General features: G+C 43.5%; 1 protein-coding gene across 1 annotated transcript; it reads left to right on the forward strand.

Moving 5' to 3' along the window:
• Positions 1-382: 382 nt before the first annotated feature.
• niban1a (niban apoptosis regulator 1a) lies at positions 383-17,369 on the forward strand. The gene is made up of 14 exons (XM_030770870.1): positions 383-437; positions 6,982-7,112; positions 8,394-8,522; positions 9,956-10,070; positions 11,119-11,283; positions 11,493-11,608; positions 12,832-12,936; positions 13,612-13,774; positions 14,014-14,201; positions 14,449-14,595; positions 15,069-15,179; positions 15,398-15,505; positions 15,649-15,760; positions 16,267-17,369. The coding sequence occupies exons 1-14, from the start codon at positions 383-385 to the stop codon at positions 17,367-17,369; spliced, it is 2,748 nt and encodes a 915-aa protein (XP_030626730.1).

Here is a 17,369-nt window from a genome sequence, read left to right on the forward strand (position 1 = left end):
GGTGTGGATGCTTACCATAAGGAAATGTCTATGGAAATGACAACTGAGTACATGACGTAATATTTCATCAAGGTGTGGTTCGTATAAGCATCCATAACCGTTGGGTCTCAAAATTCATTGAGCGGAAAGTAGGTGCGTATTACTTTGTTTCAAGGAAGTAGTCTGGTAACAGCAACCGACGGGGAGGAAGGGTGATGCGATAAGGCTGGCTCGTAATAGCAGCTCGAGCGTACGCAGCACGCCCATCACTTTTTTGTTTTACTACACGACTGTAAACCATAGAGGCGTCAGTTTGAGACGCGACGTTGGATGCGACACTGGGAACCTCACCTGAGCATTGAGTCCTACCTGCGGAGAACTTCTCCGGAACGAGCGCGGCAGAATGGGGATATCTCCGTCCAGTCTTTTGGATGAAAAAAATTCCAACTTCATTAGAGGTTAGTGATGAGTGGAACCTGTTCGTGGCTACTAAATTAACGCGTGGATTTCGAGCTCTCCTAGCGCCTACCATGGAGCGTCCCGATCTTTTCATTTGTTTTATTCCCGTTTGGATAAAACAAAAAGCGGGGAACTATTCTTTTTTTCATAGCATTTGCACTGCAGTTCTATAATTAAGTTATTATGGCACCGTGTATACCAGGCTGGTTGAGTATGTAATACTTTAGTAGGCTATGTAGTTTTTGTCAGTAATGCTTGCTTAAAAATTCAATTAACTTTAATATGAACTGTACCTGATTTATTTATTTATTTATTTATTGTAGGTAGCTTATCTTCTGGTTTTTAGAAACAATTTGTTGAAATCCTGCTCATCAAGTTTATACGCCTTTACCTAATTTTACATGTCCTAGACCAGACAGAGACGTACATTCATACTCCCTACTTTTCCAATCAGGTCGCGCTAGTCATTCAACCCTCATAACTGAAAAATGAGAGGCAGATACTGAAGTGACAAGACCTGTTTTTCTCTCTTTCTCTGCCTCTTCCACGCTGGCCATTGTATATGGGTGGGGAGACCGGGATTCCACTTTCAGTGTGTGTGTGTGTGTGTGTGTGTGTGTGTGTAGGTGTGTGGGTGGGTGGGTGAGTGCATGTGTAAGTATGCAAGAAACAAAGAGAAAAAGAGATGTCGAAGCACTTGGTGGCCTTGTGACCAGACTGACCTGAGTAATACACTTAAGCTACCTAAACAGCACCTGAAGTCTCACAGCCTCATCACCGACCTTAATTCACAGACCACAGATCAGTGGAAGGAAAACCATCCTGACCTTCAGAGCTTAGTGCCTCCTGTTGGCTATATCCAATAAACCAATATGCAAACAGATCCTCCTTCAAATGTCAACATGAAAGAGAGAGAGAGAGAGAGAGAGAGAAAGACAGGCACAAAAAGAGACAGAGAGGGAAAAGGCGTGAGAACAATTTTCACGTTTTGTAGGCCAATCTGAGGCATGGTGAGAATAAATTGCAATAAAGGTTTCTCAGTTTTCTTTTCTTTTCCTTTTTTTTGGATATGGATATGGTTGAGAGCCTGCATTCTTCCTGTCGTAATGTTTTGGTCTTAAAGGTGTTGGCTGGAACACTCCATTCATTTTGGAGCCAGTGTGAAGGGACTTTTAGAAGATTGCTGGAGTAGATTAAGGGGAACTTTGTGAAGAAGCAGATGATGACATGCAAGAGAACTGGTACAAATCAGCTTCGATAAAAGAATAAAAGAGAGTGGTCGGGAACGGGAGGGTGGTTTATTATGAGGTAAACCGTTTGTTTGTTTGTTTTATGTTAAATGGATGGTAATGGCCCACTCTGTTATTACAGTAAATTATTCATTGCTTTCCACGCCCGCCATTCATGGCGCACAAGACAAGTTGGCATCCAACATCGCACATCAACATGTGTGCAGTTCCCACACACGCTGTCCTTGGATTTAAACACATCCGTCACCGCGTGGTTTTTTGTTTACTTTTTAAAGGGTGGACGGATGAGAGGTGTTCCAGAATGATCCTCTTAAAAACATCTTAAGCATTCTCTCTGAGTACAATAATGTTTTTGCTGGAGATAAAACAAACCTACCGGGCTATATATATATATCACACAATTAATGAAAGACTCATTGGATTGATCGTAATGTGACTTAATCATCTATTGAATGTTATTCTGTTTAGCTGCACTAACTAAGGAGCCCTCTCAGCCCTACTCACAGATGATACACAACTAAAATATGAATTGTCTGCGATAGGTGTGTTTTCTGCACTCAGTTAGACTTGTAGGCTACTATCACATTCAAAGTAGAGGCAAATGTTTGTACCAGCTGGATGCCAGTAATTGCCCATGGCTGTCCTGCCTTTTGTGAGCTCGTTTTGTATAATGAATGTGCCAGTTTAATAACAGAACTGGAATGGCCTCCACTAAACTTCAGTCAGCCTTCATGGACAAAACATGACTTCCTCTAAACAATGGAGATCATTCACAGCCACATTTCATAGATGTCATTTCATAGGTGGAGTGAGAATGCTTGTTGATTGTGCCCAGTTTTTGAATGCAGTTTGCTGTCAGAAAGAGAGTAGGAACTTGTGTGTTCTGTTATTTTTTCTGATAGAAAGGACAGGACATTTTTTTAGGGCTAGGGATCCATGCCAGCAGTGCATCTCTTGCCAGCATGGGTTTGGCGACTTAACCGCGGTTTGGACAAGACTGGCGTGCTGCGTAATTTTCGAGTACCCGACGAAAGCTATCAGTCAATCAACTGTTTTAAGGTCCAGAGTATAAAGCCTTTGTTCAAAAAGAGGTTTTATATTTCGGTTAACACAATACCCCAAACGTTTAGCGAGCATGTTTGTCGGGGTCGCCTTTTAAACGCCGTTCCTCTTTCATTCTGCTTCAAGACAAGGGTGAAAAGAGGACAAGCCAAAAAAATCTTCAAATCATGAATGGTCTGCCAAGAGAAACGAAGAAACATCAGAATATGAGAAAAGAGAAAGCAAACCCTTCGCTTGACCTACAGATAATTCCATGGCAAACAGGTTCTTGGTCATGCTGTGGCCCAGCGGTTTCTAATTTAAATCGAATAAAGTTTGAGCCCGTCTGAAACCAGAGAATGGACGAATACAGAGAGTGGTGGAAGTGAACACGGTGCAATAAATTAGAATTATGAATTTGTTGTTAATTGTGTGTGACCGCTTTGTAAAATGGAGTGCAGGATTCGACGGAATCCATCAGTTTCAGTTCAAGAGAAGCACCAGATATGGAATTGGAAAAACTGAAGAAATGGGGTGGGAAATGAACTGGAATATTGAGATGGATGTATTTCCTCTTTTTTTGGGAATGAATGCACACTTTGAATATAGTTTAGCTGCTTTAAACTCTTTTGTAGAACTTGAGCAATGTGCTGGTCAAACACGTATGAATATATATTTTTTTCAAAAGCACCTTCTAAAATGCAAACTGAAAAGAACACATTAAACATTTGTTGCACAACAAAGCATTTGTGATTTATCTGTAGAGTAACTGTAGATTGAACATCTTTTGATTATTGATGCTCGTTTACATTCATGGAACTTTATCAAACTGAATTCTGTTTCTTATTCTAATCCAATCTAGAAACCAGTTCCCTAGGATTGGTGTCAATTCCAGCTCCAATTCAGATTCAAAGAGCCGGGCTTGAAACTGCAGATTGTCAATTCTCTCTTTAGATTTGGCAGCTGGGGTGGCTCTGTAGGAGCTGAACGTCGCTGTGTGAGATGAAGCACATTTTATCTGTACTGGTATGAGATCTTTAAGCACAGAACTGGTTCTTCAGGTCTGTCTTTGTCATAAATGTCTGTCATTTAAAACTCAGCCATGTGCCAAAGATTCTGGTATTCTGAAGAATTCCAAACATCCACACCAAGAATTTGCCTTTTACAATGGCACACATGCACAAAGACACTGACACATGGTATTTGGTTTGTGAAGGAAAGTATGTCTGAGAGAAAGAGAGAGACAGACATACAGAGAGAGATAGAGAGAGAGAAGGTTCGATAAAAAGATAAATACCAGACGGAGAAAGTGAGGAGAGGGATGTCCTGTTCCTGTTTAGAATTTGATCATGGACATAAACAGTTTTACTGCTTCACTAGCGATAATGGTGAGCAATGGAGAGTGTGTGTATGTGTGTGTGTGTGTGAGTGTACATGCGTGTTTGTGCGTGTGCAAACTCTAGGATACCTGTGTGTAATGTACACCTCTCTGAGTATTGGGTCTTATAATTAAAACACATCATTTTTAAAAGTGTTTGGAAATTGAGGACCTCTACGGTGTTTTCAGCGTCCACAGAGAATTCTACAGTGAGGGAATTCTTATTTGTTTATTCCTAGCCCTTACACACCCACCCACACACACACATACACACACACACACACACGTACGCACATATACAGAAGGTATTTGGCCTCATGCAAACAAAAAGCCACAATTACTCTTGTCTGACACACCCATATAAACCATTATGTTGGCAGATCAAACATAAAGACACAAACACACATACACACAAACCAGTGAAGCGCGACCTTTTCAGTGCCGGTAAGAACAGCATTGTCCTCCGATTCAAGCCTGTCATGAGAAACAACAAACCAAATCAACAGCAGGAAAGCAAACCTAGGGCAAAGTCGGGATGAGGAAGAACAGATGAACTACAACTACGTTTAGGATTCTGTTTTACCACTGGCCAGAACTCATTTTGTCGACTTATTATTCACAGGTTTTGTCTCAGAGGCCCATAAGAATATGCTTTATTTGATGTGGGACCGTATGTGTCCGTTTGACTTCAGTGGAAGGTGATGTGTCTTCCACTCCGTTTAGTTTCCGATAGGACAACAATCTAAGTGTCATAACCCCCTCTCTCATACCAGGGCATGCACATGTGGGCTTACCCACCCAAATTTTCACACACCAGGATCAACCTGGATACCACTGGTAAAACAAGCAGCCCTGTCTTTTTTTTTTTTGTAGTATCTTTCTTTGTATCTGTGTGTGTGTGTGTGTGTGTGTGTGTATGAGTGTGTGTGTGTGCACGTGCGCGTCTGTGTTTAGTTGATTGAATATTGTTGATGAATGAGCAGGTCTCTTCTGCTTAGGGGCCCTCTTCTACTCTGACACAGTAATGATGTTCTTGTCTCACACACATACACACACCCACACACAAACACACACACCCACACAGACACACACCCACACACACACACACACACACACACACAGACACACACACACACACACGCACACACAAGAAATGTGCGCACAGTCTTAAACACCTGGAGCCACGCTATCACAGCTCCACACCGCCTGACTGCCTTTGCATATCTTCTGAGGTTTTGGAGAAAAAAGCCCAAACATTTGCACAGATTTTACATGCGATGCAACAGACTGATTTCAGCTCGTACAAGACACAGAAAGCTCTAGATAAAGTCATCTACGCGAGCATTTCTGATGTCGACGCCCTTTCCCCATGCGTTACAGCATTATGAAAACACTGTCAGGGTCATCCAAGTAAAACTGTGAAACCCTGTACACATCCACCCTTTCCATCCCATTGACGTCATAACATGCCATCAATCCCTCACTGTGTGTGGTTCATTGGGGCATTCTGTGTGATGCTGGGTGTAAGACAGGGTTCAAACAGTGAACTAAAGGGTAGGATACTGGGAACGCGTCGGGAGAATTTCGTTCCCTTGCCAGTGTTGGCTAGCCTCTGCCGCGATACCGCAGGGAGGAAAGCAACCTTGTTAGTTACAGCTGTGCAATAACAAGCTCTATTCAGTGCCACATTGTTGAACTGTTCTACATTGATGTCCTGAGGAAAAAACACTGGTTCTCTCGGGAGGAGGACGCTCTTTAGCGAGGTGAAGGTTGCAGATCACGAAAGTGATTCAAAGAATGGTGCCTACAGTTCTGTGGATTTTTTTTTTTTTTTTGCTGGATTAAGCAGGCTTGTTTAGTAGTCCTGAGTTTCCCCAATGTATTGTTTGTGGAGCAAACCTGTGCATTTTTAGGGCATACTGTAATTTGTACATTTAGGGAAAGGACAACAATGTGCTAATGACTGAACAAAGTCAGAAGGGGAAGTAGAGATGGCAGTTACCTGATGCCTCTGCCTTTCTCCTTTTCCTTTTGATGGATGCCTTTCTTTTCCAGTGAAGCAGTGAGGCGTGGGTGTGGAAAAGACGGCAAGCTCTCAGCTAACACCGTGGACAGTTGTAGTTTTTAGAGTGACACGGAGTAAAACTCAGAAAGATGCAAAACAGAATGCAGCAAAACTAACTCAAAAAAAAACTGGAAGGGGGATATCGCGTGTGGTATTTGGCAAGTCGGAGCTTGAGCTAGCTTTTGTGTTTCTTGACAGAATTTACCAGAACGCTCACAACGCTAAAAGAGCAGGAGCCCATTGTCATGCTATGGACATTAATGACAGGCTTATGAAATGTGTATAAGCTGACATAGGCTGGGACAGAGTCATAGTGGGCAACCCTTTTTGATTGGACAGGTGTGGATTTAGTTAGAGGTCAGTTTAAGCTGAGTGAAAACAGACACCCTTTTTGTTGAGACAGTGGAAAAGTACTGAGAGGACATTTGTTTGTGCAAAGCAGGAGAAAATTTTCCATCATTTGAGCAACCTGAGGATGAAGACATTTTGGAAGATAACCAAAATGTGACAGTGTGAGATTACACGTGGACGTGTGAATGGACTTCAACTTGTCTGAACATAAATTTAAATGTTTTTACAGTTACGACAAAAAAAAGACCTCACGGCTATGTAATTCAACATGGAAATTACCATATCATAATTATACGATCATTTCTAGAGAGAGAGTTGATGTAAGTCCACCTTAAATATAGACTCAGCCGGTTTTAGATTTGACCCCAGCTACATTATAGCCGCACCTACTTTTTGCTGTCAAATGAAATGAGTCCATAATTATAGTGATGACTGAAGGAGCAGTTGTTGTCTTTCAGAGCGGACAGATGCAGAGCTGAAGAAGTTCAGCCCAGTCTACAGGAAGCAGTTCTCACTGGCCTACCTGGCTCAGGTGCAAGATGAAATGCAACAGCACGAAGAGAAAAGGACCCAACTTCTCAAACAGAGAGTGAGTTTTTGATAGGACAGGACACAACTACTCAGACATAGAATGAGCTTTTGACTGGACAGCACACACTATGTTCGGAGTGAGTGAGAGCACAACCGCTCAGACCGAGTTTGAGCTTGTCATTGGTAGGGATGTAACGGTACGCAAAACTCATGGTTCGGTACGTACCTCGATTTTGAAGTCCACGGTTCGATACGGTTTCGGTGCAGTGAAAAGAGACATGCGAAACATGACATTTCTTTTCATTTATTATGCATTTACTTATAAACTTGTACGAACTTGTAAACAGTGGCAAACTGGCCATAATTTCCACTTTGCTCTCCACTCTGTTTTTTCCTTGCACCGGTGATATTCACATTCGGATGATGGTGTCGATTTCAGTTTAACAATTCCGGCACGCTGCCTTCGTCTTATCCACTTGTCTCTGCCCATTGCTACTGTCGTTCACTGGAAAACCAAAATGTTCCCAAACATGAGACCTGAAGGATACAGGAAGGTCCCCAAGCTCTAGCTTTGTGGTCTCCATACTTACGAGGCTGCATCGCCAATTGAACATGTGCCAATTCAGTGAGAAGGGTCTATCTGCGGTCTTGCAGACTACACGACACGCCCACTTTACTACATGAAAAGCCTACTTCAGTACATGACACACCCTCTGAAGAGGACACGCATTATGCGTAACCCTAATCACAGTCCTAACCAAGAGCCTCTTCATACGGGACCGCGACACGAGACTGTGGACGTTTCAGTCTCGGTTTTAGAACCGTTACACCTTGAGTCACTTGAGGATTAAATACAAGGTCCCACCACAAACAAATGCCGGAACTGTAATGGTTATGCTTGACACTGTAGTTGCATTGGTTAACAGGGTTAAGACAATAGTGAACATGAAATTATGCAGTTATTAACATGAGCAGAGGGAGGAGTTAATATGAATAGAGTAATTAACATGAGTTAACTTGATATGCTTTAAGGTTAACACAAGGGTTAACATAAATATGGAAATGAGTACAGATGTGTGGTACTAGTGTGTCAGAGTATGACTATTATAATTATAACAATAGAGTGCTATTTTTGGAATTCACTGGAGACCCATAAACCCTTTCCCTTTCTTCGACGATGACAATTTCACACATCTGGATCATTTCTTCCCCCCAAAACCCATCAACACCGTTTCCATCAACAATGAAACACCCTTAAGGTAATCATCGAGACAATGTGTTTTGCAGATATGAAAAACAGATTATTGATTGTGTGTTTGTTTGTTTGTGGACTACCCAGCCCCCTCGAGCGGCGGGAGAGGTGTTGTATGAGGAGCATGTGCTGTATTTTGACGACAACAGGAAGTGGAGGGAGAGATATGCGGTGGTGCGTGCCAACTACTGCCTGGAGTGCCACGAGAGCTACGAGGTGAGAGTTCCTACCCATATCAAAACGCATAAGAATGACATTAGACTGACATGATGTCACGCCACATGCAGACTCGGGTAATTTAAAGAACTCATCTTCGCTGATTCAACATTGTGTGTACCTTAAAATAACCTGTCAGTAAACAAGATTGTAACATTTAGCATTCTTAGCTGAGAACGACAGGAGTACATGTTCTAGCTAATTCAAATCTTGGCTTATTCAAATCTTGGCTTCATTGGCCCCATTGTTTTTGGTGATAAGGAGGCTAATATTATAATCTTGAAACTGAGCTTTCACACGTAATAGCATGCACCAAACCTCCAACTTGTTTTAATGTCACAACCCAACAAAAACATTGGTGAACCTGTCCTTTAAGGGTAATATGAAATAGAAACTACAAATTGTTATCATGTCAGTAATATAAGATTAATGTAGTAAAAATAAATAATAGAGTGCCAAGGTCATGTGTAAGCACCTTGAGAAAAAGAGACATAACAGTGACATAAAGTGTTGCCTTTAAATATATATTTTTTATGTGGTATTCAGCTGACCAATGCTCCCCAGTTAATTCAAAACCCATGTCAGAAACAGAAAACTACATTTAAGTTTTTAAAGTTGGTTTTCTTTTTGTTTTGTACACTTAAAATCAAACTAAAAACCACAGGACCTCACAGTCTCCCTATTAATCTCCCTCACTCTAAGCTAACCATCCTCGCTAATAGCAGTGTAACTACCGGAGGTCTTGAATGTGTGGCCCTAACACTGTGACTTGTCTGGTCCCACAGACCTAACATTGTGACTTGTCCAGTCCCAAGGCCCTAACACTGTGACTTGTTTGGTCCTATGGCCCTAACATTGTGACTTGTCTGGTCCCACAGACCTAACATTGTGACTTGTCCAGTCCCAAGGCCCTAACACTGTGACTTGTCTGGCCCCAAGGCCCTAACATTGTGACTTGTCTGGCCCCAAGGCCCTCACATTGTGACTTGTCTGGTCCCATAGACTTAACATTGTGACTTGTTTGGTCCTATGGCCCTAACATTGTGACTTGTCTGGTCCCACAGACCTAACATTGTGACTTGTCTGGTCCCACAGACCTAACATTGTGATTGTCTGGCCCCAAGGCCCTCACATTGTGACTTGTCTGGGCCCAAGGCCCTAACGTTATGACTTGTCTAGTCCCAAGGCCCTAACATTGTGATTGTCTGGTCCCAAGGCCCTAACATTGTGACCTGTCTAGTCCCAAGGCCCTAACATTGTGACTTGTCTGGTCCCACAGACTTAACATTGTGATTGTCTGGCCCCAAGGCCCTAACATTGTGACTTGTCTGGCCCCAAGGCCCTAACATTGTGACTTGTCTGGTCCCACAGCCCTAACACTGTGACTTGTCTGGCCGCACAGCCCTAACACTGTGACTTGTGTGCTCCCACAGACCTTTGTGAAAGGGGCTGCTCCTCTGCAGAAGCTCTTACCCACTGGAGGCACTATTTTAACCTCAGAGGATAAATATATGGCTATGGTGGACAAGTGCTTCCCTGACACAAACAGTGAGTATGGGGACGGGAGAGAGGACTTGCTTAGGTGGAAAGTGAGTACTGTATTCAAAAGTGCTGTCTGTTTAGCACTTTGACTGGTGATGAAAGACTTGACACTTACACTCTAATAGATGTATCTAGTTACAGGTAAGTAAACTGGGTGAGTGTGTGTGTGTGTGTGTGTGTGTGTACAGGTGTGTGACAGCTGCAGTGGAAAAAAAATACTGTGACACAACATCCTGAGAACATTGAATCATTTTCTATAGAACTAGAGTTTAAACCAAATGCTTACCTGAAAGGACCTCCCCCTGTCTTCTCCTTCACTTGCCAAGACCTGTTCTCGGGGACGCCCCCCCAAAAATGAATTCAGGATGACAGACTGTAAATGGTTTTAACCTGTTCATTTTAGGAAGTGATTTCAAAACTCCAAATTCAAACTTCAAATGATTATATGTGATAGGTTGCTTTTATGTGCATTGTGTGGAGGTGCTACGTTTTTGAGTATGTGTGCTTGTTTGTGTATGTGTGTATTCTACAAACATTCTTTTTTCAGTTAATATCTGACAGCATTTCACTGAGTCAATGTGTATGTGTATGACAGATATAGGTTGTGAAAGTAATTTACAAAATTTACAAAATCACTTCACCGCCATGCCAAAGGACAAATGTTTTTTTTTTCTCTCTTTTCTTTTTTTTTTTTTTTTTTTACATAAGCATAAAGTTACACCTGTGTTTGAGTCTGCGAGCGACTTGCAGTCATACATTGCGGCTGGTGGGTCATACTCAGACGACATGCAGGTTCATGTTTGTGTGTGTTTGTGTGTGTGTTTTCCCAGCACTGTGGTTTGCGTGGGTGTGTCAGCCAAGTACAATCGTGGCTGTGTTTGTGTGATCATTTGAGTAGTCTGTGATGTCATTTGTACACTTTAATAAATCACACAACTGTAACAGCCATGATTACTGTGCATGTGTGTATGACGCCTGTGTGTGTGTGTGTGTGTGTGTGTGTGTGTGTGTTTGTGTGTGTGTGTGTGTGTGTGTTTTCCGTTCTGCCATGCAGATCTTAAGGAGGATTTTGCCCCTCCTGTGGCTGGCATGCCAGGACAGTTTCCCGTCTACCTTCGACTACCTTACCGCAGGGACTCCTACTTCTGTTTCCGCCAAGAGTCCAGGCGAACCGGGTTCATCTCCATTCTGTCTGATTGCATTCGTCATCAGAACCAAGGTACCCCCACCCCCATACCAGACATCCCGTAACTCCTAATGTAAATACAAATTGAACTTTCATCATGTTACAACCAATTCATCACCCCAGTAACTTTAATACTATCCCCAAGATATTCTAGACTTAACATTCCCAATATTTCATCCGGGAAAGGTCTAATCTCAGCACACTTCAGCACTGACTTGTTTAAAAAAAACTTTTCGTTGCAGATTTTCTGAAAAAGAAGACATGCGAAGTTAAAGCGTTTCTTAAAGCCATTCAGCTCTACCGACAGGAGAGCGGACACTATGAATCCTGGGATATGCTGATCGGCAGTGACGTAAGGGTATGCATTTGTTCTCCTTTCTCCTCTGTTTCACTGATTCCTCTCTCTGGAATGACTCAAATATCTGTGTAGAATGAACTAACAGGAGAGCATTGTATTTCAGTGTGTAAACAGACGATGAGCTGTTTTTAGAGCTGTTGTTACAAGCTAGACTCGGAATGTCATTGAGATGTTTTCATATATGAGATGTCATGGTTGCTTTCATTTTCTTGACAAAACATCTCACTAGGGAAAATAGTCACAGGACCATTCCTTTGCTTTGACTACCAAAGACAGAGCATTTTCCCTCCCTTTCTCTCTCTCTCTCTCTGTCTGTTTGGTTACAGAGCAGGTTTCTTTAGTTTGGCTGTTTGTTACAGGGAAGAAAGAAGAAAAAACATTAATTGAGTAGGACATCCTGTTGTGATTGGGTGAATGCCCATTTGAGATGCATTAGACATGTTTGACGGTGTACAAATGCATGATGGATCCCATTCTCTCTCTCTCTCTCTCTCTCTCTCTCTCTCTCTCTCACACACACACACACACACAAACACGCACACATTTTAGAGTACAGCTTTTACTGTATGGAATGTGAATAATGCTGAAATCAGAGAAACAAGTGACAGCGACAGTTTCACTGTGTGGTTTCACCTGACAGAATTTTCTTTCGTAATAGCATGTAGGTAGTTTCACTAAACAACGTGTTAAGTACATAACAAATGTAGCCTTACTGGAAGCAGAGATGAGGACTGCAGTGGGACCACTTTGAAAGCTCAGAGCTGTAGCTCTGGAATATAGGCTTTCCCACTTTAATGTTTTTCCTCTTATTGCATGAGTGGAGCAATTGCATTAGATATGTGAATTTTCCCCAACTGCAAAAACTGCAGCTATATTCTGCAAGAATAAAAATTTGTGCCTCCAATGACAAGATGTTTTTTTTAGAACTATTCCTGCTCTCTTAGCACAGCTGTTATCGTTATTTTGTTTTTCTTTGTGTTTTGTTCTCGCCAATTTCTGAAGTGTAGAACTGCAAGTAAATAGCAGAGAACAGATCTGGAACAGTGTCTGTGAATAGCTCTTTAAAAGTGCTCTTTAGTTGATAAGCTTGCTTGTGTGTGTGTGTGTGTGTGTGTGTGTGTGTGTGTGTGTGTGTGTGTGTGTGCGTGTGTGTGCATGCGTGCGTGTGTGCGTGCGTGCGTGCGTGCGTGCGTGCATATGTGTATGTTTGTGTGTGTATTCAGGTTCTGGCTAACCTGCTGATGGGAGCTTTGTTACCATCTCTGGAGAAGGAGATGCTCCCTCGTCTGAAAGCTAAGAAGACGGAGAAGAAGAGAGTATGGTTTGCTGTAAGTGTGTTTCAGCTTACGAACAGTCACACAAACACACACACATCAAATCACACAAACGCACATACATCGCACACAAAGTCAGCTCAATCTCCCAGTCTCCCTGCGTTGTGCAGAGAGCAGCTTCACTCAGTGTTCTGATCCATGACGTGGACTCCACTCAGCAGTTTCACAGGCCTCTCTCACCATTAGCAGTATCAGAGCTTTAGGGGGTATCAGCCATAGAGACAGGGCCTAAAGGAACATCTCCCTGAAGCTGCTGCATTCCCATACTTATTAGATCAAAGTGAGGTCATAGCTGGGGTGAGGAACAGGGTTCAAGGGCAGGCAGGTTACATTTAAGTGTTTATGGTGGGCAACTGCACTGAATGTCTCTGCACGCCAAAAATGTTCCTTTAGCGTCTCCTTTAAGTAAAAACGCATACCATTGGTAAATGGTACTGATGTATTGAAGTACTAGCCTAAGGGATGAGAGCTGGATAGCTAGAGAGACACATAGATAGATAGATAGATAGATAGATAGATAGATAGATAGATAGATAGATAGATAGATAGACAGACAGACAGACAGACAGGCAGATCAGTGATATAAATTTTTATTTCATGAGGCTCCATAGATGGTTAGGTCCCTGGGTCCTGACCTTTGACCTTTGAATCCTACTCTGTGTCTCTCAGACGGTAGAGGCAGCCTACATCCTGGTGCAGGGGCGTTTGTTGGAGGGGCTGAATGCTCTAAAAGAGGAGTGCAGAGAGACAGCCAAGAGACAGGAGGTGCTGATGCGCTCCGACATGGACGAGATCATCAGTTCCAGAACCTTCCTGGAGGGCAAGCTCAAAAGTGAGTATATGAGTGTGTGTGTTTGCGTAGTTGTGTGTCTGTGTGCGTGTGTGAGAGAGAGAGAAAGAAAAAGAAAGATGTTTGTGGTCACGTGTAAGCCCACAATCGTAGTGGAGTGACGCATAAGTTGACAGTCTTGCCTTTGAATTATTACTTCATATGCTGTTCAACAAACCAGTTATGTGTGTCCTAATGTTACATTGTGTTAAGTAACTATTCCGTCTGTCTGTCATCTGTAGCCATGGTAACAGAGCCAACAGAGAGGTACTGCTCAGAAAATGTGCAGCCGTTCCTACCTGCGATCTTGGAGGAGATCATGGGGCCAATCAGCTTAGGCTTTACAGAGGCACGGACTCTGACTGAGCATATGATGGACCAGTTATATGATGACTTCCAGCAGGGAGGGGACATGGACAGCCTCAAACAGGTGAGGGTTGGGGTGGGAAAGAGTCTGACAGGGAGGTGTGCAAAGCAGGGCCGTATCTGTTTAACAAATCAAGAGTGCATTTTCTGAAAGCGCTATGAGGGGGAAGAGACTTGTGGGGTTCCAGAATCTTTTTTTTTTGCCCAGTAATGGATAGAAATACACTTTGGAAATGAAGGAAATCTCTGGAGTGACCTGACCTCTTCTTTGACCTCTCTTTTACTTTCTCACTCTCATTTTTTCTCTGTAGGCTCTGATGAAGATGAGTAAGGCTGACTTGGAGAGCTGTTATGAGAAAGTCAGCGCCCTGAAGGATCACGAGCAGGAACTTCAGCAACGCTTCATCTGTCCCAACAGGAAAAGCCTAGAACACAGCACCCAGATTGACATACAGCAGGTAGTGTACAACTCCATCCCACCCAACACAAACTACACGTACGCACAGAGACAGATAGCAGAAACAACAACACAGTGCTGACATAGTTACACCACCAGACAAACCTCCCATTTAACTTCAGTTACTACAACAACCAGCGAGGCACAGTCGAGTGCTATAAAACAAAGCTGTTCAAATGACAGGTGACCACGGATAGGTATATGTTCGTACATTTAAGCAAAAATACACAGCATTGACACTTGATGATGTTCCATGATGACCTGCCACAGGTTACACCAGATGACTTTTTTTTTTTTTTACTTTAGTATTTTTATTGCAGAAACACTGCAGAGACATAGATTCTAAGGTCTAATGTTTCAGTGTGCTAACTGTCTTAGTCACAGTAAAGATGATTTATTATTTTTCATTTCTGAGTAATAATGGAATGTCGTATTGTTCTAGCCGTCACACTAAACTCTGTGTAACTCCTTCAGCTGGTGGAGAATGCAGTATACACCTTTGAGCTTCTTCTGTTCAAGTCTTTGGAGGATAATCCAAACAACCTAGCACAGGCCATAGAGAAGTCCAAACTGAGAGTGCTGAAGGTGAACAACACACACACACACACACGGCATTACTCAGACTTACATGTACAAGCCACTGTACGTACATGTATAAAAACTAAATCTCTCTCTCTCTTTCTCTCTCTCTCACACCCACACACACCCACACCCACCCACACACACATACACACCAGACGACCTGACATGAAAAAGTAAGAGTAAAACTGTATTATTTTTGTGTCTGTGTGACTGTTCCTCAGCAATATGACTATGACAGCAGTACAGTGAGAAAGAAGATCTTCCACGATGCCCTCATCAGCATCACATTACCCAGCATTAAGAAACACCTGGCCCCCACCTCAAAAGAGGTATGCCGCTCCCTGACTAACCCCCCCCCAAATGAACAGTTCACTAAGAAAACAGTATAAAATAATATCTACATTTTGTTTGTCAACATATGTTTTGGTAATATCGGAGTCTAAATGGTCATTGTTTGGAAATCTCTTTGTAGGAGCTACCAAAGTACGAGCAGTACATCTTTGCCAACCACACCGATTTCATCAATGTGGAAAATGTTTATGAGGACATTTTGCAGCAAATTCTACAAAGGGATGTTAGCAGAGGTATGTTCTAAACTGTTCCCAAATCAGTTTTGGAGCAGTCTTTTTCTATGACTTCAGGATTTATTACATTGTCATCTAGAGAAACGTGTTGTGCAAACCTGCAGCCAGACCTTTCTACTGTACACCTTATGTGATGGGATATAAACACACCCATATAAAACAGTGCGTTCATGACTTATTTATTCTGATAATTCGCTCTGCAGTATGGTTATAAAGCACTCACTGAGTCATAATACATCACTGAACATAACCTAATTATGAAAAGAAATTAAGTGACTTAATAATGTGAGTAAATGTAAAGTTTATCTGTCCCGCGGATGACAGGTCGGCCTTTTGACTAGGAAGAGAAAGTTTGTAAAAGTTTGCTCATGCTTATAACTGCATAATGAGCAAACTAGGTTCTACATAACTCCAGCAGCACAACAGGTGGTTTATCAGTCACCTGCGCATTTCTGTTTTTATCGATCGTCTTCCTTTTTTAATACGTTTGCTCTGCCGTTTTGCAGTGGTGGACGAGGCAGCCAGCCTGAAGAAATACAATCTGTTCATGGAGAGCAGAGACCGCTTCAGTCTGTCCAGCCTGCCGCGCACGCCACCTGACAGCCCCGTCAAGGCCAGCGCCTTCCAACGTCCCTCCACCCCTGCGTCCCCTCTGCTGGGCAACGGCCTCGAGAGGTTCACGGAGGTGACGGCGGCCACGGGCGCGGAGGTAGCAGAAGCAGGCGCGGAGGTAGCAGAAGCAGGCGCAGAGGTAGCAGGAGCAGAGGTGACCGGACCTTCGGAAACGGTGGCGACGGAGGTGAGCGGAGCTGTAGACGCAGAGGAAGTCAACGCTCGTCCCGCCGTCCCCGCGGAAGGGGCCGTGAAACGGGAAGAAATAAGCCTTGCGATACAACCCGAAACGCCAGACACGTGCGTCGCTCCTGACACCGAGGCAGCTCTGAAATCGGAGGCCCCCGCAGACGCTGCGGAGCCGGGAAGGTCCTCACCTAGCCCCGAACCTGTCGCTGTGAAAGGAGAATGTATCGAATCACAGTGTCTCAGCACCCCTGCAGAGGCTGAAGCCGGAACTGACAGTAGCCACAATGGCACAGATGAAATAACAGCGCCCCCTGCTGGAAAGGCCAGTAACAGCGCTCCGGCTACTCCTACCTCAGTGCTACTCCATGAGATCAGAGAGAAGCATGCGGTATCAGCAGAGGCCTGCTCTGATGATGCATCACGGGTCACTGAGGAGGAGAAAGTCTCCGAAGGAACAGAGAGCGGAATAGAGGAAGGCGACCCCAGGTCAGAGGTCAATGAAAGCGTCACATCCGACAACAATGACATCACGAAGGAGGTCATAGAGTGTGCTCCCTTCTCTCCTGTCGATGACACTAGTGCCGCACAAGAAGACACGGAGGCCAACGCTGATGTCACCCAGGCCGAGCATTCTAAGACCACTACAGAAGGTCACCCCACTGAATCACAAGGACAGGACCCATCCCCCGAAGAGTCGGCTGCTAAACCCCCGGACTGCGTGAAGGCAATCCGTGACCTGGTGGTGGAGGTCATCGAGGTGGAGGAAGTCGTCCAGCATTACCCCGGAGAGGAGGACGACGTCGTGTGA

This window comes from Chanos chanos, chromosome 4, assembly GCF_902362185.1.
Source record: "Chanos chanos chromosome 4, fChaCha1.1, whole genome shotgun sequence".
Classification (NCBI taxonomy): Eukaryota; Metazoa; Chordata; class Actinopteri; order Gonorynchiformes; family Chanidae; genus Chanos; species Chanos chanos.